At 42.9% G+C, this 25,326-nt stretch overlaps 1 protein-coding gene across 1 annotated transcript in view; it reads left to right on the top strand.

Moving 5' to 3' along the window:
• The window catches only part of LOC126199605 (uncharacterized), a 62,575-nt gene extending 39,339 nt beyond the window's left edge, over positions 1 to 23,236 (top strand). The window contains exons 3-4 of the mRNA XM_049936533.1: positions 10,231 to 10,434; positions 22,904 to 23,236. Coding sequence (XP_049792490.1) covers positions 10,231 to 10,434; positions 22,904 to 23,236 — 537 coding nt within the window. The remainder of the gene's footprint in view (positions 1 to 10,230; positions 10,435 to 22,903) is intronic.
• Positions 23,237 to 25,326: the final 2,090 nt, after the last annotated feature.

Below are 25,326 nucleotides of genomic sequence, written 5' to 3'. Positions count from 1 at the left end.
TGGTTTTTGGAGACCATTGCCCTCTAGATCCCTGCGGTCGGATACTCTTATATATTTTACAGTTGTTGCTGTTTCCAGAGATTTATCGCTAATAATGCAAACTTTCCACCTATTTATGCACAATACCTCACATTTATTTATGTTTAGTCAACTGCAGGTCTTGCTGTATTTCACTATAGTTATGCTGTTACTTGTTAGTCACATGTCGCTAAGCAATGGTAAATAAATTATTACAAGAGAAAAACAGCGAAAGTTGTAAATTTCACTTTTATTCATTTGATGACTAGTTTCGGGTCGGGAACAATTTTCAAATCATCCTGTAGGACCGAAAATCAAAATTACAATTAGTTACAATACAGGTCTTACCAAATTATTAAGCACACGTGAAATATATTGAATGTATTGATTGAAGATGTACATACCAGATTGTCAAAAAGGTGTTTCCCAAAATATAAGAAGCATGTACAGAGCATACAGACACCTGACAGTCCACTCCTTCCACTGCAGTAACGTAACCTCGGGAAGTAGCGTCCTATCAGGGTATAGAAAACATCTTTTGTGTTTATTACAACGTTCTCCTGTCATAAAAAATGCAACAGTTAATATAATAACAATAAGATAAATACCTTTAAAATCTTTACCAAAAACAGTAAAATAATTAAAATCGTCAAACAGTAAAGCACAGCAGCGTCACATGGGGTTGAATGACAACGTTGTGTGCCATGATGGTACGTAAAACTCAGTAAATGTTAACCACAACATTAGTATTAAAATAAAACAAATAAGAGGACATTAAATAAAATCTTCATTTTCAACTCTTTACAAGCGTAAAAACTCTACCAAAACTAATATTATAGATTTGTATGAACATAAAACATTTTTCTGAGGCATTCCATGTAAAAACAAACAGTAAACTGCAAAGTTGTCTTTCACAAAGCACTATAAAATGTACTGGCCATCCTGGGGGGAAGGCTTAGCTTAATCACACTTACAGACATGTGGGGTTGAGGGTGGTGTAGTAAAGGGAGGGGGAGGGAGACGGGGGAAGGATGGAGGGCTGGGAAAAAGGGGAGGAAAGCATGAAGAAGAAGGTGCCAAAAAAGTGGGTCAAGGTGGAAAACATAGCATTAATGTAAATAATTTATAATCAATAGTAGTGAAACGAACTTATTAAAATTGGACCAAAAACGATTATTTGCCATCTTTTACAATCAAGTAAATAAGAACTACCATAGGCTAACGGATTCAAAAGAGAAACCACACACTTCTGTTTACAATGTGTACTTGCTCTTCGGTTGCAGCGCATTGACCTGCAATCACTACATCATGGTGGAAGTTCGTGACAAATAAATTATCCTAAATTTTCTAGATAGATGCACAGAGCTTGTGAAATCCGGTGCTGGTACGTGGCGAGGGAGACTAGCTGCAGGTTTCAGGCATTAGCTGGTGGAGTTGCGAATATTCGGGAGGTTACCCCCAATTCGCTCAAGGACCGTGAAGCTCCGTGAGAAGACCAATGCTGGTAACAGTGATCATACATAGGCTGGAGTACTGCAAAGTCCTTTTTAGAAATGTTCGAACTACGACAGTTCCCTTGGGGATAGTCAGAAATTCCCGCAGACTTTCGTAGAAGCGTATCCAAATAATGAGCCACTGAATTTTACTGTACACAGCATGGGAAATGTGCTGCATTTCACGATGAGACTAATTTTCAGCCAGTCGTGGAGAGAACCCGACCGATGCCAACTTCTAAGTCAGTTTATGGAAATACAACAAGCTCTTGTTGAAAAAAGTCTCCGGACTTCCCCTGCATTTTGGAAGGTGCGAAGAAATTCCTCCCCTCCAACCGGTTGCATTTAGGAGCGGGTGGAACCTAGACAACTACAACACTTGGTGTTTGAGACCACGGGCAATGGTTTGTCTCAGAGACCTCGAGAGGTGTGCCGCCTCAGCAGAGTTCTTCTTTCGCTGTTTTTTGTGTAAGTGTCGCGTTTAGCTTTGTGATGTTTGTCATCTGTACAACTCACAATTTACAAGTTTATTTCGCAACGTGGCTTTGCTTTTTGTGGAAAATTTCTTGCACTAGGATTGTGAGACGATTTTCTCCAGTATTCTTCCATCTGAGAGCTGCTCAGACTTTGAAAAGTCATTTGCTTCTTGAGTAGCGGTCTTTCATAAAACATTCAGGTGCTTTCGGCGTTTATACAGTGTTTTCAGAGTTAATTGTAATGCTGTCTCACCATTGCTACATGTAATATTTTTGTAATTCCACGGTCACTAATTTTTATAGTTAATAAAGAGAATTGAGACTATAGTTTACCTTGATCTGAGAAGCGTTTCCCAAGATCAATACATTAATGTTTCATTTTAACGGCTCCAGTAGCATCATTTCCGCCCCCAACTATCTAATGAGGCGACACGTTAATAAACATCTTATTTAAATAGAAGGTGGAGGGGGAAGAAAGGAAAGGCAAGGAACTAACGACATCAGCTGCATGGAGACTTCATGCTGAATCAGCGGCGACGAGTGAAACCGTGTGCCAGTCGAAGACTCGAACACAGGATATCCTCTTTACTAGACAGTTGCGCGAACCAGTGCGTCATCCGGACACGGCGTTTATGGCAAACGCGCAGACTCCCTGGGCACGCTCCCCTGCCGACTCACATACTCACTAGCGCCTCACTAATTTTCGATTCCCGTAGGAGGTCGAATGTAATTGTGCATCCGCTCTGAAAGTTCTGGATTCATTGCCCATCAAGGCGAATCACTTACATGAACGCATGGTGTCTATTCTTACAGACACGTCCCGATGCAGCTGATATCATTAGTTCCTTCCCTTTCCTTTCCTTCCTCCATTCTTCACGTTCAATTTACATAATATGTGTCACAGCTGTGGATTTCACACGGTGTCAGTTCTTTCGGGCGTACTGGAAAGAACAGACATCTCCATTCATATAATTAATAAACATCGTCAGTCGGTTCTATATGACTGAATTGTGGATTTAGGTGTGTCGGTGTAACCAGGTGACTTTGCTAAGAACATTTTTAATTAATCATGAAAGTTAACTGCTTCATTTCTTTTATTTTTGGTAATTAAACTTCAACTCCATTTGCACTGGGCAGCGTGAGTGATAAGCATTGTCAATGCTATTCTGTCGTTTTGTAGATCTACAAGGCGCAGAACTGCTTGTCGAGTTACTCTTGTTTTGAGTTCACAAGTGTGGCAGACAGCTTGCAGTAACTGCTGCCGGACCATAGTTGACTCACGCGCACCATCGTAACAAAACGCGATAAAAACTGTAAAGCCGGCCGATGTGGCCGAGTGGTTCTAGGCGCTTCAGTAAGAGCCGCGCGACCGCTGCGGTCGCAGGTTCGAATCCTGCCTCGGGCATGGATGTGTGTGATGTCCTTAGGTTAGTTAGGTTTAAGTAGTTCTAAGTCCATCTTTGCAAACACGACACCATGCAGCGCGGTACAGATGGGCCGAACAACTTCCCGAATGGACCGCTCAGGATTGGCATCACGTTCTCTTCACCGATGAGTGTCGCATATGTCTAGGGGACTGATGACCTCAGATGTTGAGTCCCATAGTGCTCAGAGCCATTTGAACCATTTTTGAAAAACTGTAAATACACACATACAAAAAAGTTTTGCATCACCCCAGTTCCCAGAACTCCTGAAGATAGACTCTGACTGTACAGATGTCACTAAACCCGCCCAAAGATGTAAACAACCACGTATGAGCAGCGCCTATTAGATGGAGAGGATCCGACATCCGATGAGTTCCAGTCGTTCCACCAGGAAGGAGGTACACGGCTCGTATCGTCTGTAGTTCATCCATGCCTAGACGGTCAATACCGCGGTTCGATCGCGTCCGCATTGTTACTTTGTGCCAGGAAGGGCTCTCAACAAGGCAAGTGTCCAGGCGTCTCGGAGTGAACCAAAGTGATGTTGGGGCATGGAGGAGATACAGAGAGACAGGAACTGTCGATGACATGCCTCGCTCAGGTCGCCCAAGGGCTACTAATGCATTGGATGACCGCTGCCTACGGATTGTGGCTCGGAGGAACCCTGACGGCAACATTACCATGCTGAATAATGCTTTTCGTGCAGCCACAGGACGTCGTGTTACGACTCAAATTGTGCGCAATAGGCTGCATGATGCGCAACTTCGCTTTCGACGTCCATGACGAGGTCCATCTTTGCAACCACGACACCATGCAGCGCGGTACAGATGGGCCGAACAACTTCCCGAATGGACCGCTCAGGATTGGCATCACGTTCTCTTCACCGATGAGTGTCGCATATGCCTTCAACCACACAATCGTTGGAGACGTGTTTGGAAGCAATCCGGTCAGGTATTAGACACACTGTTCAGCGAGTGCAGCAAGGTAAAGGTTCCCTGCTGTTTTGGGGTGGCATTATGTGGGGCTTACGTATGCCGCTGGTGGTCATGTAAGGCGCCGTAACGGCTGTACGATACGTGAATGCCATCCTCCGATCGATATTGCAACCGTATCGGCAGCATATTGGCGAGGCATTCATCTTCATGGGCGACAGTTCGCGCTCCCATCGTGCACATCTTGTGGAATGACTTTCTTCAGGATAACGCTCGATTAGAGTGGCCAATATGTTCTCCAGACATGAACCTTACCGAACATGTCTGGGATAGATTTAAAAGGGCTATTTATGGACGACGTGACCCACCAACCTGTCTGAGGGATCTATGCCGAATCGCCGTTGAGAAGTGGTACAATCTGGACCAACAGCGCCTTGATGAACTTGTGTGTAATATGCCACGACGAATACAGGCACGCATCAATGCAAGAGGACGTGCTACTGGGTATTAGAGGTACCGATGTGTACAGCAATCTGGGGCACCACCTCTGAAGGTTTCGCTGTATGGTGGTACAACATGCAACGTGTGGTTTTCATGAGCAATAAAAAGGGCGGAAACATGTTTATGTTGATCTCTATTCCAATTTTCTGTACAAGTTCCGGAACACTCGGAACCGATGGGATGCAAAACTTTTTTGATGTGTGTATTACTCAGTTTTGTGGCATTTCTGAATACAATAGCAATATCTGTGACCAGTCTCACTGAGTGTCCTACGTTACCCACAATATCATTTATATGTACTCTGAACAGTAACGGTCCTATAAACTCCGGAAGTTATTTTTACTTTTGGTGCTTTAAGAACGACGTGTGAACTTTAATCTGCTAGGAAGCCCTTGATCCAGTTACGAAGTTGGTCCAACAATCAATAATCTCCCATTTTGTTACCTAAGCGACAGTGCAGTTTACCGACTGCCTTTCGGAAGCCAAAGAACACGGCGTGATCCAGGACGACCCTATCCTTCATTTTTCGTGGGTGAACGGAACCAACTGTTTCACAAAGCTTGCGGAATTGATTTTGGTTCTTATAAACGTTTTCGTGCCCCAAAAAGGTCTTAATAATGTGAGTATGAAAGTTGTCCTGTGTTCTACAATACTGACTTCGACGTAGACTATACTTACGTCAAGGGGAGTACCTTGGAGCACTCCAGAATTTCTTCTTCAACCAGAGCTGTGATAGAAATTTAACTATTTTGTGATAGAAATTTAACTATTTTTTCTTATTCCATTTTGAAATGATGACACTCAGTTTATGTACACTGCAGTGTTTTTTTTGAAATTACAGACAATACTTGGGAAGAGTAAGGCTTTTACAAATGTGAAAAATTGTTCCAAAGTACAAAAGTTCATGTACGTAGACACAAATATTCTGTTCAAATTTAAAATTGTTTTAGTCGAGGAAATCTTGTCAGTACTATTTTTAATGGTCTATGTGTTACATTAATGCTCTACTGCACACCAGTAATCAGTAAGTGAAATCAAATTAAGAAGTAATATCAAAAACCAGTTACGGGTTAAAAACATGTTGAAGTAGGAGCTATTGACAACTAAAAGAATTTTCCGTTTTCAAGACATGGGAAATTGTTAAGAGATTAAAGAAACTCAGTTCATTTGAAAATATCACTGTTCCATACTAGAAGACAACTTACATTTCAAGCTGCAAGATGGTGCACAACCGACGAAGTATGGCTTAACCATCTACAGGTTATGGAACTAGCCTTAAAAACTTACAGAATGTTACCATAAAATTCTGTGGCAGAGAAGAATTAGCAATATCCTCCATATTGCTGTAATATATTATACATCACTTAAATGAATGAAACTCCTAATATTCACAAACACTACACGAAACACAACCTCATGTCACATAGCAACTAAAACATTAGAAAATGCCAGAAACTGCTTCTAGCAGTTTCTACTAGTCATTTATTTATTCGAATTTAAAATCAGTCATTAGAATTAAAACACAGGTACATTATCCTCCAGGTACGCACTCTCCCCTACTTATTCAGTTCGACGTGCCCGGGAATGACTTCAGCTTAGCCCACTTGGAAGTTTTCATCACTCTATCGACCTGTGATAAACGAGTTCCGGAAATGTGATGTTTGTACCACAGACTTCATATTACACAGTCTAGTGACATTAATGTGACCACCACCTACAGGGGATAGGCAAAATAATGTGAACACCTGTACTTGCTTGGGAATTGTTTGCGTAGTACAGCTGCGATTCTTCTTGGGATACTGGCATATAATGACTGTATAGTCTGCAGTGGAATGTTATGCCATTATTCGATCAGAAAGTCTTCTAACTCTTGTAGTGGCGATGGAGGCGGAAATCTGATCCGTATTCTGCGCCCCAATACCACTCAGAAAGGTTCGATAATATTCACGTCCGGGGACTGTGCTTGCCAGTGAAGACGCTGCACCTCAGTTGCATGCTCCTCATACCACGACTGTACTGTCCTTGTTTTGTGAATGGGTACATTATCGTCCTGAAATATGGTATCATTGTTGGGGAACAACTTTTCAGTCATGGGGTGCAACTGATCACCTGAAATGTTCCCATAATCCTTGGCTGTAAGGCGGGCTTTGAGAGTAATGATGGGACCAGCAGAATACCATGATATGGCTGCCCACACCATCACACTTCCACCTCAATGCTTAACCGTTGGAATCAAGCAATCAGGATTGTCGACTTCTTTTGGCGTTCTATAGATGTAAACACGGCCCGATTTTGGAAATAACGAAAACGTTGACTTTTCGGATCATACGACGCGTTTCTACTGACCAACAGTCCAGGATTTATGCTCCTGACACCATGTTTTACGCTTCTTTGCGTTGGTTATCGTCACTAATGGTTTCGCTATAGCAACTCGTCCATGAATATTCGCTTGACTGAGTTCTCGGGGGACAGTGTCAATAGATTCGGGGTCTAGAAGATGGCTATTGAGCCTCCGTAGTTTTGTGTTGTTTGGACACAATTCTTGTTAACGTACAACGATCTCTGTCATTTAGCCGCGCGGTCTTGGGAGTCTTGTCACGGTCTGGGCGGCTCGGTCCCCCCTCCCCCTCCGTCGGAAGTTCGAGCCCTCCCTCGAGCATGGGTGAGTGTGTTTTCCTTAGCGTAAGTTAATTTAAGTTAAATTTAGTAGTGCGTAAGCTTAGGGGCCGATGACCTCAGCAGTTTGGTCCCATGAGTCCTTACCACAAATTTCTGTCATTTAATTTTGATTTGCGCCCACTATTACGTTTACACGATGATGTCTTTCCATGTTGTTTAGGCTGTCATGACTGTTGAAACAGTTGCTCTTGAAACATTCGTTAAGTTGGCTGTCATGGTTCCTGATGCTCCAACTAATGGGGCCCCACGATCTGCTCTCTTTGGATCACTGTTAAGTCTTTCATTACACGTCGACCTCAGCCTCTGAATGCAAATACGAAATGTGCAATACTCGTAAACAACCTTCACTGATGCCTAGCCCGTACTGAACATGCACAGTGCAGCGCAACATTTGCCTTACCTGCGATGATGATCGTCAAACACACCCATCCTATTACTACCACTGTTCACATTATTTTTCCTATCCCCTGTATGTTCGACGTTAACGTGCATTAACCACTCACAGACGGCAGGTGTCAGCACTAGCAGTGAAGCATAAATAAAGCGTGTTGGGGGATGCGGAAGACAGAGCAGTAGTAGCCGTAATGCGGACATGTGCAAAAGGGATGATCGTTGGCTTTCGGGCCAAGGGTGGAAGCATTTCCTAAACGACTAAGTTTGTAAACTATTCACGAAGTGCAGTGGTTAAAGTATATATATATGACGCTATCCACAACCGGCGCCGATCTTCTCCCAGAGCGGATTTTCCTCCTTCTCCTCCACCCCCCTCCCGAGTCCCGGCAACCCATCCTCGCCTCTTTCCCTCCCTGGCCCTGCCCCCCAACCCGTCTCCTCCCCCTCTCTTCCCCTCCTTCCCTTCTTCCCTTCTCCCTCATCTCCTTGCGCCTGGCAGATCCTCCATTTTGCTCATCGTCCTCAGTGTGCTACGTCAGTGTTGTCTTTGGTGCTGTTCTCCTGTGCGTCAAGAGCTGTGATTTTAGTTATGTGCGGGACTTGTACGTAGTGTTCCTGTCAGTGTTCGTTATATTCTACGCCGTCCATCGATACTTTTATGCTGAAGCCATACTTTGCCTTGTCTTCCTTTAATTGTCCCAGTGTGTGGTATTTTGTGCTCAATACTTTTCAAGGTTTTTGTCTCCATTTTACAGTCGCCCCCTTTTTGTCTATTCTCGTCCATTATGTTCCCCCTTTTTTATATTTTTGTCCGCCATATTTTCTCCTTTGTAATTTTAAATGTGTTCTGTTGTATCATTATTGCCTTTTGGCTGAAGAGCAGCGCATATGCTGCTGCCAGCCCACCACAATGGGGAATTGGAATTCAATTAAAAAAAAAAAAAAAAAAAAAAAACAGCGCTGAGGCAACTGTGATGCGCCACCGACCATGTATGACACGGGTCAACGAGCTCTCCAGAGACGTCTCCGTGCGAATCGACGTGCAATTATTTGAGTACATGACCGTCCAGATGAACCAAGGGACTACCAACAGCGTCTCTTCAACGATCGCCGGCCGCGGTGGTCTCGCGGTTCTAGGCGCTCAGTCCGGAACAGCGCGACTGCTACGGTCGCAGGTTCGAATCCTGCCTCAGGCATGGATGTGTGTGATGTCATTAAGTTAGTTAGGTTTAAGTAGTTCTAAGTTCTAGGGGACTGATGACCACAGATGTTGAGTCCCATAGTGCTCAGAGCCATTTTTTTTCTTCAACGATCCTTCAGCGAATGTTGCTGCTTACGGGCCTCCACAGTAGGCGCTTTGTTCATGCCCCCATGCTATTCATCGGCGACGAAGGCTGGAATTTGCGTGCCAGTACCATAACTGAAAGTTCACTGAGTAGCAACAAGTGATCCTTTCACATGCATCACGTTTTATGCTCCATCAGACAGGTGGCGATTGGCGTGTACGGCGTGAAACGTCTGAAAACAAACACCATGCAACAACCATCGTAAGGTCCAGGCCAGAGAAGAGAGCTTTATGGTCTGGGTGTTCTCATTTTCTGAAGGGAATAATTGATCAACACAAGTATGCATCTATCATTGGGGACCACGTCCGCTTGTACATGCAGTTGGTTTTTCCTCAGCACGATTGCATTTACCAGCAGGACAGTGCAACCTGTCACACAGTTCGCAATGTACAATCGTAGTTTAAGAGCACCAGGATAAGTTTATCGTGCCTTCCTGGCCACCAAATTCATCACAACTAGATGAAATTACCGCACTCTCCTGGCCACCAAACTCCTCCCGATTTAAACCCAATCGAGAATCTGTCGGACCACCTCGATCGGGCAGTACGCGCCATGGATCCTAAACCGAGAAATATAACGCAGCTGTCCACAGCACCGGAGCCGCCATGACTCCACATCCCGATCGGTACGTTCCAGAACCTCACTGACCCCTTCCTGCACGTCTTGCAGAGATCCGCACAGGTGGTCACATTAATGTGACTGGACTCGGAGTAGCACTTGCAACCTAAGTGCTCAGTTATTTGCTGGGTGTGTTCCAATCCCTGTTTTTCCCTACAGTTTGTACCCTCCGCAGATCCCACTTAACTATGCAAGTTATACTGTGATGTCTTAACAGGTATCATACTATCCTGTCCCTTCTTCTTGTCAGTGTTTTCCATATATTCCTTCCCTCGTTGATTCTTCGGAGAACCTTCTCATTCCTTACCTTGAAATAATTATGCAGTCTACTACTAATTAGATTTTTATTTCAGGTACGTTATGGCTGCAGTATCTACAGTACCGTCGTCCCAGTGACTTCAGAAGTGAACCTGATACGACAACTGTACTTCGATCTGTTCAGCATCTCAGTGGAAGTCAACTCCTATTTCAGCTTGCAGCTGTTTCTACTGATTATTCACCTCTTCTTCGGCATCGTTAATCTGTCATTCTTGATCGCACTCTTCGTTCAAGACAGAGTGAGTATTTGGAGCAGTACGATACTACTTAATGTTAAATACAACATCATAATGTGTACATGCGTTTGCTGAACAACGTGTGTCAAGCTTTATAACACATCAATTTCGTGGTCGAGGACTGGAAGAAATGAAGCAAAATTACTCACAAATTTTTCGTTACTCTAACGATTAGACTCTTCACCTGTTCGTATTTCATTCGAGCCATCTCTTCTGTGCCGGCCGATGTGGCCGTGCGGTTCTAGGCGCTTCAGTCTGGAACCGCGCGACCGCGACGGTCGCAGGTTCGAATCCTGCCTCGGGCATGGATGTGTGTGATGTCCTTAGTTTAGTTAAGCTTAAGTAGTTCTAAGTTCTCGGGGACTGATGACCTCAGATGTTAAGTCCCATAGTGCTCAGAGCCATTTGAACCATTTTTTAAGCCATCTCTTCTGTGATGTTCTGGGATCTCGGTTTACTTGTGGTATTAGTTCAATACTTGTAAGAAGCCAGGGTGGCATATGAAACAAATTACGCGGATGGAAAACCGAGAACATTTTATTCTAATTGAGTGCTTGTTTTGTTAGTTTGCATTCCTGTCGATATCTCCTACCTGTTTTACTATCTTCTCTTTTATTAATTTGTTTATTGAGCAAGTTTACAGCTCAGTTCTGACGTCTTCATTCCTTATCTGATCTGTCAGGCTGCTGCCTTTCGTTCTTATCACAAATTCCATTTCAGTAATTTCTATACACGTTTTGCCTTAGTTTGTTATGTACACGACTCCGAGCCGTATGTGGAAACAGATTTGGTCAGTATTTTATAAAATTTTATTTTTGTTTCTTTCCGCACCGTCTTGCCTAATGAACTATGCACAACAAAACATCTGATATTTATTTAATTTACTTTCTATGTAATTATCAATCTGGTAGCTCTTGTCACAATCTAAAAAGTTACCATGCGAAACTTTTTCTAAAACATTGCTGTTTAGCAGTATTTTGGAACGTACAACGCCTTTTCTTGAAAAACTGTTGTGTTAGCTTCTTGTAAGAAACATTGACAGGAAGATTAAAACTGTAGTCCTTACGTATCTGATATAGGCACTACCCTTTGCATATCTTACAAGCCTTCTTGTAAAATTATTTGGTTGTCTGAGGACACGATGGTGTTTATACAGTTGTATTACCTTTTTTTAATGCTCAATGACTTTGGTTTTCCATTATCTAACAATGTCGTAAACGTAGATATTAAAAAATGTGGGCTATAGCTTACACAGACTTTTGTTAGTTATTATATTCCCATCCTCACTCTACTCATGCTTCTTCTAATTTTCGTTTCTTGATATAAGGTTATAATAACTCGTATTAAGTGATTAGAGTACTCTCGTGCTCCTAAAATACTCCATAAAATACAGTTTAAGACAAAAAAAGACGCACCACAAAGGACTTATCCGTATGGAATTGAAATCGGAGTTCACAATTTCGTAAAAATTGGATGATCTATTCAAGAGAAAGAGTTTCACAAATTGAGCTACTCAATAACGCGTTGGTCCTCCGTTGGCCCTTATGCAAGCAGTTATTCGGCTTGGCATGATTGAAATAGGTGTTGGATGTCCTCCTGCGCGATATCGTGCAAAATTCAGGCCAGAGATCTTGCGACCTTTCTAGTCAAGTCTGGCAAGCATGAAGACATGTAACAGGAAGCATGCCGTGTGGGAGGACATCATGTTGCTGAAATGTAAGCCCAAGATGGCTTGCCATGGAGGGCAACAAACGGGACGTTGACAGACAGGGTTTCTGCTGTGAAATCAAATGTTGCCCTAGACCAGAAATAGTCAACCTTTTTTTATCTACCAGCCACTTTTGCATCTTTTTTAGTAACAAAATTTTCCAACTGCCCGATAGTTCCACAGGAAAGGTAATTTGTAAGATAGGGAAGTAACTTAACTTTATAAAATTTATAAAGCAGAGCTACAGCAAGTAAAAGGATAAAATAATGATAATTACTTACCAAATTCTTCATATCAGAAATTTATGCAAAACTCACCAATTTTCCATGGCGTCTGCCGCCCACAACGAAAGCTGGAAGGTTGACTACCACTGCCCTAGGTCATCACTCCAGATCATTGGGTCGCTTGGCGGGCGCGTTTCAGGGCGTCTCCAAACACATCTACAGGCTGGAAAACCATTGACTGGAGTAGAATTGTCTTCAGAAATGAGTCCCGCTTCGAAAGAATCTGAGCGAGTCCGTGTCTGGAGAGCCCCTGGACAGCGGGGGATGGAGGGGGAGGGTGGAAGGAAATGGGGGGGGGGGAGGGGTACTAACCTGACTGTCTCCCGCTACACTGTCCGACAACCGGAAGTGAGGGACTAGGGTGCCATTCTATTTTATAGCAGGATCCCTTTATTTATCGTCCGCAGCACCCTTACAGCACATCGATACGTCGACGATATTCTACACCCTGTTTTGTTGTACTCCATGGCAAGTCCTGTGCTTACAGTTCAGCAAGATAACGCCCGGCCACACACGGCGACAGTTTGTACTGCTAGTCTTCGTACTTACCTCAGCCTACAAGGTCGCCGAACTTCTCACCAATAGAGAACTTTTGTAGCATTATGGTCAGGGCCATCCAACCAGCTCGAGATTTTGACGATCTGACGCACCAATTGGACAGAATTTAGCACGACATGGCTCAGGAGGCATTCATTAATTCTATCAGTCAGTACCAAGTAGGCCAGAAGTGGACTTGCTCAATTTCTAAATATTTTTCTCTTGAATAAATCATCTAGTTTTTCCGAATTGATAATCATTTACGTGTAGGGCCTACATATGCATGAAATCTACCAATTTCCGTCCCATTCAGATAATTCTGTTGTGATGCATCTGGTGTCGCGATCGAAAGTTTTCTCGTAATTTATAAAACCAGAAGTGTTTTCATCGATCTCGTAAACTGACGTACGGTCGGGAGAGCGGTGTGCGGACCACATACCCCTCCATATCCACATCCAGTGACATCTATAGGCTGAGGATGACACGGCCGCCGGTCGGTGCCGTTGGGCCTTCATGGCCAGTTCGGGTGGAGTTTAGTTTAGTTCTAGATGTGTTTTCACATTAATCTACATTATTTATTCATTGATTTGTCTTTTTACAGTTATACTGTCGCTATACTTTGATTATTGGTGACTATGGATTATAAGAGTTATTACGAAGAAAATTTATTGCTAATTACTTTTCACAGTTATTACTACCTAGTTTCTTATAAACTGCTATTACTTGAGCTGTTCCCAGGACTCTGGCATTAAGTTTCTTTTTCAGCAATTATTCACTAGTTTCGGTAAGTCTAGTTCCAACAGTACCTTCCATATTTTAGTAACTCAGTTGTTTATTCTGTTTCGTCCTGTGGCGCTTCTGCTTTTCATCTTGTCTCGTTGGTAACTTGCGCTGTTTGCAATGAAGATGTTGCTTGTATCCTATGGGTCATTTTTTTTCTTCCATAGCTTCTGGCGCTGGTTAATCCACCTAGATTTGTCAACTGTTTGCAGAGGAGAATTATCCTGCCTACCGTGGGTAGGGTATCAGTGTCTGTGTCATTTTCTAAGTTTGGGCATCCTGTCGGATTTGTCTCCTCGTTTAAGACTCCAGGGACTCGCCGTTCACCATCTTCCGTTAGCTGCATTCCTTGAGGAATACATTGTTTAGAGACTACAACGTGCAAATGGAAGGGTGATTTTCTGGAAGAGCTACTGAAGAGTCTCACAAAATAAAACTGTTAATAATCGTCAACTGTTACGGTATACTTTATGTGAGATTTGAACCTGTCATTTTGCTGTCAGGCAGATAAATTTCAGGAACATGCAAATACTTCGTGTACTTACAATTTTTTTATCTTGTATGATGTTGAAAAAGAAACTATCAGGGATTAAGGGTATAACGCTTTTGGGGCAGGATGTGGCTGGGGTCGCGCGAGCGTGGGCTTATAGTTAATATGGTGACTTTTTCGTTTTCCGTCGTTCCTTAGTTGCTCCATATTTCAAGGATGTATGTTCCGCCTTTGCAACTAAATGAAAGGCAGTTTGTTCCTTGCCATATGTCTTTCGCTTCTTTTATTTATCAACCATATTCAGTCACTTGTAATACATTTTTATTTTATATGTATATAATAAATGCGTTATACAGTAGTTGCAAAGTACCTTAATATGTTACGTTTTCTCGTATCACTCTAGTTTTACAGGTGAGGTTACATTGTCGCTTGGTGTCACTTCCGATTTTCAATGCCATTAGGTCGTGTATGTCATCTTGGAGATGGGTTTACTCGATCCTCATACTCCAGGTGACGTTTTCTCGCCCACATTTATTACAACACTTCACCTGCACTTTTCACTGTGCGCTGAACGTGAGTGTGCTTACATGTGTAGCTTACCAACTGTCGCTGTGTAGTTATCTTTCGTCTTTTGTTTGTGTTGTATATGTGTGGTTTGGTATTTGTTAATTTCTTCTGTGTATGTGTGTATTTTGTTTGCTGTGAGTGTTTCTTTTTTTCTTTTCTTTTTAAACAAGGTGAGAATACAAACACCACCGAACACCACAAACAATACAAACACTACAACACACATAGAAATAGAAAACAGTAACACTCATGATATGACTAACATACAGAAATGGTGCGCATTAACATATAAACACAAATAAACGCACGGGATAAGAAATATACTAAGGAAACAAGGATTACACATGGCTTACATGACAAGAAACACACTCCAGTCACGTTTAGAAATAACAATAGGAAAACCAGATAAATATCAAAAACGTGAATCATTGCATCTGGGAATGGGAAGTAGTATTTCAAAAATAGGTATAAGGTGATATAAGAAGCTGGAAGTACGAAAATAGCCATTCTACCGCTTCTGAAAACTTGATAAGACATGGAAATGAAGCATACAACATGGCACAGAACATGAAAATTATTAGAGCGAAACAATTATAACAAAAAATTCCTGACTTTACAGGAAAACGTCGTATACAACGAGTTCTTGCAATGAGAAAAATCACATAATCAATAATCACTGATAGTGCTAGCCAATAAAACAATAACAAACAAAGTAAAAAATAACCAACATAAATAGTTAATTAACCTCTCTCTCTCGCTCTGTTTCTCTCTCTGTCTCTCTCTCTCTCTCTCTCTGTCTCTCACACACACAACAGATGCACAAATATCGAACCAAACGTAAACAAAACAAACAACAGACCGAAGATGAACACACAACGGTAGTCGGCTACACTACGCACTGTAAACACACACACACACACACACACACACACACACACACACATTCAACACGCAATGTTGTAATAAATATGGGTGAGATAACGCCAAAAACCGGTCGTCTGAAGTATGGAGACCGAGTAAACACATCTTCAGGATACGACACATGAACTAACAATTAAGTCTCAAACTTAAATTTCTACGACTGTCAAAATAATAAAAAATGTGTTACAATATATGTGAAACATCAAATCATCGAACAACTTTAAAACGTCACTAAAAAAAAATTCATCCGACAGTAATAGTTTACTCAAAGTTGACATGTGTCCGTCTACAACGTCGGAGCAAAAACTAATGAAGGCAATAAAGCCGACATAAGCTTATATACTAAAATAACGTATCAGGCAGCGTACTGTATACTAATTCTCTATATAACAACATTGGAAATCGTAAGTAACTCCAAACAATAATTTAACCAAATGAACGTGTGCTGCAAAAGTTGTTTAGTATATGTATTAAATAAATTATTACAGCTCCAGGGTGCACACAAATATTAAAGCTTTGCACTCAATTTAAATTTCACGAATAATAATTTCGGGAATCAAATGATACAACGGATCAAAACAAAATACGCTTCAGTAGTAATTCAACAGACATGTCTCGTAGTGACCAACAACGATACACTTATCCTAAAATACAAGGGTTATTTGGAAAGTAAGGTCCGATTTCTTAAAAACACAAACCGTCACAGATTTTGTCAGAAAACTGTTTTTATTTAATTCCTTAAATATTTCTCTATTTTTCTACTTTGTTTCCATATTTGTTTAAACACTTTTCACAATGTTTTACAAGCCTTTGTATCCTTAAGTCTGTTTCCGCCTGTGAGGATTACCAGACCTTAACTGCTTCTTTCACCTTGTCTTTCTGTTGCAAAGTTCTTGCCGCCAAGAAACTCTTTTAGGAAACGGATCAAGTGAAAGTCGCCTGGAGCCAAGTGTGGGCTGTACGGTGGGTGGATAAGCTGTTCCCATCCAAAGGTATGATCAAATTTTGGGTATCCATTGGCAGAGTGGGCTCTGGGTTTGCCATGCAGCAACAAAACTCCAAACGTCAGAAGGCCACGTCGCTTATTCTGTATTGCACGTCGAAGTTTAGTCAGGGTAAGGCAATAAGAGCCTGCGTTTATTGTTGTTCCTTGCTGCATAAACTCGATTCTCAAGACTGAATGTCTGTCTCAAACACGGCTGTCATATCCTTGGGTTATGAGGGTGTCTGCATGGCTTTGACTTTAACTGGCGATGTCCTGTAACGCCATTCCAGTGACTGACATATAGTCTCTGGCGTCACATCTCGTCCCCTGTTACAATGTTACCTGAGAACCTTTCTTATGATACCGGACCAAAAAATGAAGAGCACATGTCATTCTTTGTATTTTGTGTTTATCAGTAAGCAGTCTGTGATCTCAACGTTCACACGATTTGAGAAATTGGAACTTTTTAGAGATAATTTTACGCAAAGTTGTTCTACCCATATTGGGAAATTCCAAAGCTCAAGTTGAAATTGTAGCTCGCAGGTCTTCATGAATCGTTTCGTCCACGACTTTGATCAAATCTTTGAGACCACTGATGGTCGGCCTGATTCCGGCTCATCATGGACATTATCCCCCGTCCGTCCTTGCAAGCAGTCACCCACTTACGCGTTAAACTGTTACTCATGCCATCGGGGCCATACGCCTCACTTACGGTATATGCTGATAAATTTCCGCTGCTGCAATGTTCCTCACTGTCATAAATCGAATCACTCATTATATTTAAGAGCCGGAGGGCTGATCAATTGTTTTAACCATTTTGAACTGACACAGGTAACTGCGACAATACCAATGTAAACTGCGTTGTTTGACGAGCGAGTATAGCGGGAGTCGGTGCGCATGCGCGTTTCAATTTTCGTGACACATTAGATTAGCTCCAGCTATTCTGACCTTTATTTCCGAACAACCCTCGTTCATCCATACATTATACAAATAAAATAATCTTGCATAGGCCCTGAATGAGTATTCAAGAGGGCTTTAAAATGAAACAATTTGTTTCTGTCAGTGAATATCTTTACCAGTGGGCACCAAACAAAATAGCAAACTAGCTTCCGACTGTTAATAACTTTAGAAGGACACACAAAAAAATAAACCAGGAGAAGCATGTGAGCTACTATAATTGACTAAAATCTACTACTATCATCACGGCCCCTAATAGACTACACAACCACTCAGAACTATATCAAAGATAAGAAAATGCAGATAAGCAAAGACACTATAACAAAAAATACAGGCAAGCCAAATATAGAATAATTTATTACTAGTAGACTGATCGAACAGTGGTCTCGCTGTAGTTACAATTTCACAATCAAAACTTTCACTGGATCCATTGTGCACAACACGTGACAATATTTTTGGCACACTCAGAGTTCTTAATTCCTCAACTTCATGGTCTGGTGATACAGCAATCAGATTGTAGAATGAGGAGAAAAATCAGTCTCATTCATCAACGACGCACGTTTTGCCTAATTCAAGACATCTCCAGATTTGCCGATAAATGTTGGTAGGGAAATTATGGATCATCATCACCGTCATCTTCATTTTGAACAGTTTCCAGCCCCGGTCTGGGTCCATTTGAGACATAAGCCTCGCCATCTACACCTGTTTTCCCATCATCTTTCTGTGTTCACTCTGGCCCAGTCGTTGCCTCTTTCTTCAAAACCCTCCTCCACATCTTTCAGTCATCTGTCCTTTGGTCTTCTTCTTGGTCGTTTCCTTCCCATCTCCACTTCGGAATCCTCTTGTTTCCCATTCTCTTTAAGTGTCCCTACCACCTTAGCCATGATGTTTCTATCCTGACCTGCAAGGGTTTCTCTCTCACTGGTTCCCATACCTTTTCATTTCTAATCCTGTCACTCCTTATTACTCCTTTCCTACCCACGAGAAACTTCATTTCACACGCCTGTAATCTGCTTACATCTCTTTTCTTCATTACCAGTGTTTCAGATGTATGGGTCAGTATTGAGATGTAGTAACTTCTTTTTATCACTCTTTTTTTTCTTTTCGTGCAATTTTTTTGTTCCAAACCAGGCTTCTAATACTTCGTAGGATATCAATCATCCGCAAAAATAAATGGCGCTCATCGACGTGGGCATCTTATTTTTGCGGATGTTTTATCACTGATATCCACAATTTGCTTACTCACATTTATCCGGCAGTCTGAATATGCATTGAATCAGACGATGTGCTCGTCATTGATGAATAAATAAACAGTAATTTCAACATCGCAACCAAAGCCGTTTTCTCCTCCGCCTCCTCTTCCTCCTCCAAACTGAATGAAACCAATTTCCCTATCCTGGTATACACCGCCGCACTGTAGTCAGCGAAACTCTGGCAACTACCACTGCTTACCAATAGCAAATATGGGCCACATAAGCACACATCTCTTTTTCTCCGTACTGTCTTGCCATAACCAACTTCTTCACCATTCCTCATCATTGACTATGAGCTGCATATTCTCCTGGACATCGACAAGAAGACACTATCCGATAGCCCAGATCAACATCTGTGTTACAGATGTTGCCTGTCAATACCCATTACATGGTCTGCCTGTCTTCAGACTGATACTGAACTGAGACATCTGTCTGTGCGGTGAGGCATAATGTGAGTTTTGTTTGTAGAGATTTTATTTGTTTTTGCTAAGGAGACGGATGTGCCCTTTTATAAGCGGAGATCAAAAAGTTTATGTTCGAAGACCGTAAAGTCCAGAGTCGGTACACTACTCAGGCAAAATCGCCGAGAGCATTGAGGTAATCGTCCCAAGTTGACGGTGCCCGTTTGGTAAAACACAAAGTCCTGTTGTGTGTAGAAGTCCGTAACTACCTGCTGCATATCCTCGTCCGGTAGGAATCTTCAACTGTTCAAGGTCTAGAGGCATGATTGCACGCGAGAGACTAAAGCTGTGGGGCGGGTGCTCGAGTGACTCACACTTGATTTGACGTAACTTATGCCGCACCACATTTCGATGTAGGGACGAGCTTTATCATGAAGCAGCAGCACGGAACGTGGCGCACCATTCCACATTGCATGAGACGTTTTGCCCATACATATCCCTCATTCTCTGATGGTCTTAGGTGTCTGTCCTTCGGCAGCCAAGAAAATAAAAGCAGCACCTTTCTCCAATTTGCATTTGGTAATAACTTCGCCATAGTTCAACTTTTCACATTTACCACACGCAAGTCGGAAAGACGCAAATGCCACACTAATTCCTTGCCTGCATATCGGTGCTTATACAGGGTGTTACAAAAAGGTACTGCCAAACTTTCAGGAAACATTCCTCACACACAAAGTGTGGTGTCACCGCCAGACACCACACTTGCTAGGTGGTAGCTTTAAATCGGCCGCGGTCCATTAGTACATGTCGGACCCGCGTGTCGCCACTGTCAGTGATCGCAGACCGAGCGCCACCACACGGCAGGTCTCGAGAGACTTACTAGCACTCGCCCCAGTTGTACAGCCGACGTTGCTAGGAAAGGTTCACTGAGAATTACGCTCTCATTTGCCGAGACGATAGTTAGCATAGCCTTCAGCTAAGTCAATTGCTACGACGTAGCAAGGCGCCATTTATCCTTTGCTATGTATTTAATGAAGCATGTACAGTAACAAGATCAATGTTCACCAATTGTGGATTAAAGTTAAGTATTCCAGCAGCTACGTACTTTTCTTTATAGCATTCATTAAGTATCCTGTTTCAGACCTCACGCCATCCTGCGTGAGCTTAAAGCGTGCATTTCGGCTTCCTCAAACAACACGGTGTTGGCACTTCTGCCGACACTTCACAAAGAAAGAAAATATGTTATGTGGACATGTGTCCGGAAACGCTTACTTTTCAGTTTAGAGTTCATTTTATTACTTCTCTTCAAATCACGTTAATCATGGAATGGAAACACAGCAAAAGAACGTACCAGCGTGACTTCAAACACTTTGTTACAGGAAATGTTCTAAATGTCCTCTGTTAGTGAGGATACATGCATCCACCCTCCGTCGCATGGAATCCCTGATGCGCTGATGCAGCCCTGGAGAATGGCGTATTGTATCACAGCCGTCCACAATACGAGCACGAAGAGTCTCTACATATGGTACCGGGGTTGCGTAGACAAGAGCTTTCAAATGCCCCCATAAATGAAAGTCAAGAGGGTTGAGGTCAGGAGAGCGTGGAGGCCATGGAATTGGTCCGCCTCTACCAATGCATCGGTCACCGAATCTGTTGTTGAGAAGCGTACGAACACTTCGACTGAAATGTGCAGGAGCTCCATCGTGCATGAACCACATGTTGTGTCGTACTTGTAAAGGCACATGTTCTAGCAGCACAGGTAGAGTATCCCGTATGAAATCATGGCAGTGAATCGAGGAAGTACAGTACATACTGGCGAAACTAAAATGAGCTCTAACATGGAAATTAAGCGTTTCTGGACACATGTCCACATAACATCTTTTCTTTATTTGTGTGTGAGGAATGTTTCCTGAAAGTTTGGCCGTACCTTTTTGTAACACCCCGTATACTCGCATCGGAGTCGCGATACGTTACATATACGCTGCAGTAACTCCTTTATATGGGAACGTTTCGATTCCCCTTGTACACTGAAGCGCCAAAGAAACTGGTATAGGTAGGCGTATTCAAATACAGAGATATACAAACAGGCAGAATACGGCGCTGCGGTCGGCAACGCTTATATAAGGCAATAAGTGTCTGGCTCAAGAATTAAGTGAGTTTGATCGTGGTGCTATAGTCGGGACACCAGCGATGGGACATACCATCTCCGAGGTAGCGATGAAGTGGGGATTTTCCCGTACGATCATTCCACGAGTGTACTGCGAATATCAGAAATCCGGTAAAACATCAAATTTCTGACACCGCTTCGGTGGGACCAACGACGTCTGAAGAGATTCGTTCAACGTGACGGAAGTGCAACCCTTGAACAAATTGCTGCAGGTTTTAATGCTGGCCCATCAACAAGTGTCAGCGTGCGAAACTTTCAAACAAACATCCTCGATATGGACTTTCGAAGGCGAAGGCCAACTCATGTACCTTTGATGACTGCACGGCACAAAGCTTTACATCTTTCCTGGGCTCGTCAAAACCGACATTGGACTGTTGATGACTGGAAACATGTTGCCTGCTTGGTCGAGTCTCGTTTCAAATGGTGTTTAGGTGATGGACGTGTACGGGTACGAAGACAACCTGATGAATCCATGGACCCTGGATGTCATCAGGGGACTGTTCAAGCAGGTGGAGGCCCTGTAATGGTGTGGGGCGTGTTCAGTTGGAGTCATAGGTGACCCTTGATACGTCTACATACGACTCTGATAGATGACACATACGTAAGCATCCTGTCTGATCACCTACATCCATTAGTGCCCATTATGCATTCCGACGTACTTGGACAATTCCAGGAAGACAACGCGACGCCCTACACGTCCAGAATTTCTACAGAGCGGCTGAGTTTAAACACTTCCGCTGGCCACCAAACTCTCCAGACATGAACAGTATTGAGCATATCTGGGATGCCTTGCAACCTGCTGTCCAGAAGAGATCTACACCCCCTAGTGCTCTTACGTATTTATTGACAGCCCTACAGGATTCATGCTATAAATTCCCTCCAGCACTAATTCAGACATTAGTAGAGTCCTTGGCACGTCTTGTTGCGGCACTTCTGCGTGCTAGCGGGGGCCCTAAACGATATTACGCAGGTGTACCAGTTTCTTTGGGTCTTGAGGGTAATATTGAATCGTAGAAGCGCATAGGATTAAATAAACTGAGACTGTATAACTACAGTCTAAGCAATGACTATTGTACAAGAAACACATTTCAGTACAAACATTGCATAGCGACTTATTTTTTTTTTTTACATAATGTACACAGTGGAGCAGTATTATCAGCTTGAGGCAAATGAGCATTCCTCGGAAAACCCTCATTTTTTTCTTAATAATGACTCAATCAGCTTGACACACTCGCCTAGTCCTTGACTCTAATGAAGTTAGAATTTGTCAGTCAAGTCACTAATGTCATTTGCCACGCTGCACAACTGTACGTTACCTTGGTGTGGTACCGAGTCAAATGCTTTTCGATCTTGCTTTCTTGTATTAACTATATCTGAATTACGACAGTCTGCCCACTGGAGTGTCGACCGGTTGTCCACCAGGATACGAACACGCCGAGCGGCGCGTCGACGGACGACGCGTTCTACAACGCGGAGATGCTGCTGCAGAAGGTGGCGGTGCTAGTGGCGGTGGTGGCGCCCAGCGAGAGGGCGGCGTCGCGGGCGAGGGAGGCGCGCCGCCCCCTGGTGGCGGCGTCGCTGTGCGCCGGCCTGCCCCACGAGCTGGCCTCGCAGCTGCTGCTGTTCGCCCACCAGCTGGCGCTCACGCCGCCGCGCCACGACGCCTACGGCTTCTTCGCGCTCGACCACTCCCTGCTCAGCACCATGGCCACTTCCGTCGTCACCTACACCATATTCCTCATCCAGCTTAACTGACCGCCTCAACTCTGCGATTCTGCTCCACACTGAGGAAGCTGCACGAGCACTGTTCTGCTTGGAGTTATATTTCACGTAGCGCAAGCCACATGTTACGACATGGCAAAGAATTAATGGACTAGCTGAGTATCTGGCGTTGACAGAATGTGTGTTTATTAGTTCTTCTCCTCCTTCCCCTTCTCTCGTTACATTTCCTCCTTGATCCCCTCTCTGCCCATCTCCTCCACTCCCTCTCCACTTTCTGCACCCTTCCCACTCTCTAGCAATCTTCTCCCGCTCTTTCTCTGTCCAGCTCCTCCTCTTCCCTCTGTCTGTCCATTTCCCTACCATCTCTCTCTCTGCCCATCTCCACTTTCTCCTTATCTGTGCCCATTTCCTTCTCCCTTCCCCCTGCCTGTCCATCTCCTACACCCTCCTTCTCTCTCACTGCAGTAGAAGGCTCGTGATTTTTAGTCCGATGGTATCTCTATCCAGATTGTAACTAATAAGTAATAAGTGTACCAAATCTGGTTTTAAGCTTTCGAGGAATTTAGGATGAGCTTTTCAGTCGTGGCTTTGCCTGTGTACGCACTTGTCAAATATATTCCACATATTTGCAGAATGAGTTTTTCACTCTGCAGCGGAATATGCGCTGATATGAAACTTCCTGGCAGATTAAAACTGTGCACCGGACCGAGACTCGACCTCGGGACCTTTGCCTTTCACGGGCAAGTGCTCTACCAACTGAGCTACCCAAGCACGACTCACGCCCCGTCCTCACAGCTTTACTTCTGTCAGTACCTCGTCTGCTACCTTCCAAACTTTACAGAAGCTCTCCTGCGAACCTTGCAGAACTAGCACTCCTGAAAGAAAGGAGGACGGGGCGTGAGTCGTGCTTGGGTAGCTCAGTTGGTAGAGCACTTGCCCGCGAAAGGCAAAGGTCCCTAGTTCGAGTCTCGGCCCGGCACACAGTTTTAATCTGTCAGGAAGTTTCACATTCCACATATGTTTAACTTACTTCACTGGCACTTTACCAGATCTCTAGCGAATTTCGCCCGCAATTTCATTTTCATGCGGCACAACGTGTATGACGTCGTATCTCCTGAATTATGCACCGTAGAATGTTATAATTTTGCAGCCACGCCCAGTGGTATATGTGGCACTGTCTGCAAAATGTGTTCAGAATACAGTTAGTAGTAAAGAAATATTAAATTAAAGCTTCATGCGGCCACTTTACTGCTGAGGAACAGCGAAAATATAGTAAGCGATAAACTTTTTCCTTCCACTATTTTGTGGGGTTGTCAGCGAGACAAAGTTTCGTAAAGGTTTGTTGAAAATTCTAAGTGTCTATGTGCTGTCATCCTCAAATACTCAATGACTAAAGTAAGATCATTCACGCGACGTGTCATGGGCTACGCTACTTTATCAGACCCACCGCTTTGATAAGCAGGTGGTTCTTACTCCCACAGTGATTCTTTCCAGACAGTAAGTGACATGTGTACCAAGTTAGGTTGAAATTGGTCCAGTGGTTTAGAAGGAGATGTGGAACATGCATAGATATATAGGCACATCAATTTTTATAATATGTATGGATTATAATTTTTCTTGAATTGTGAACTGCTAAGTGTACACCACTACTTGGCCATATACTTAAAATGTCTGCTGGTTCGTTTCTCTTCAGATGGAATAGGGCATAAAAAGAAGTACCGTTAAATTCCTTTCCTGAATTCATCGTACATTTAACTGCTGATTATCTTTATTGCTTAGACAACGAATGATATTACTTAATGTTGCACTCAGTTGAATTCACTAATCTCTGGTTTGTACAAATCACTCAACTATGTAAGAAAATAATTTGCTTTTTAATCCATTAGTGCTCGAATTACTTGTTCCTTAATTTCTTTTCCATTTATTACTTTTGCCTTGTTTTTTTACACTGAAAAAGAAGCAGCGAAAAAGCAACTTTTTACCTTCCTAGTTTTAATATCATGTACTGTAACATAAATGTAACGCTAAACATTATCAACAGCGAAACATACATTAAATGAAAAGGTTCGAAGTGGTGTAATGAGATGGAGACTACAAAAATAAAAATAATGTTTAAAGTCAAT

The sequence above is a fragment of the Schistocerca nitens genome, chromosome 8 (assembly GCF_023898315.1).
Source record: "Schistocerca nitens isolate TAMUIC-IGC-003100 chromosome 8, iqSchNite1.1, whole genome shotgun sequence".
Lineage (NCBI taxonomy): Eukaryota > Metazoa > Arthropoda > Insecta > Orthoptera > Acrididae > Schistocerca > Schistocerca nitens.
The sequence above is the reverse complement of the archived record's forward strand: the minus strand, read 5'-3'. Positions and strand labels throughout refer to the sequence as shown.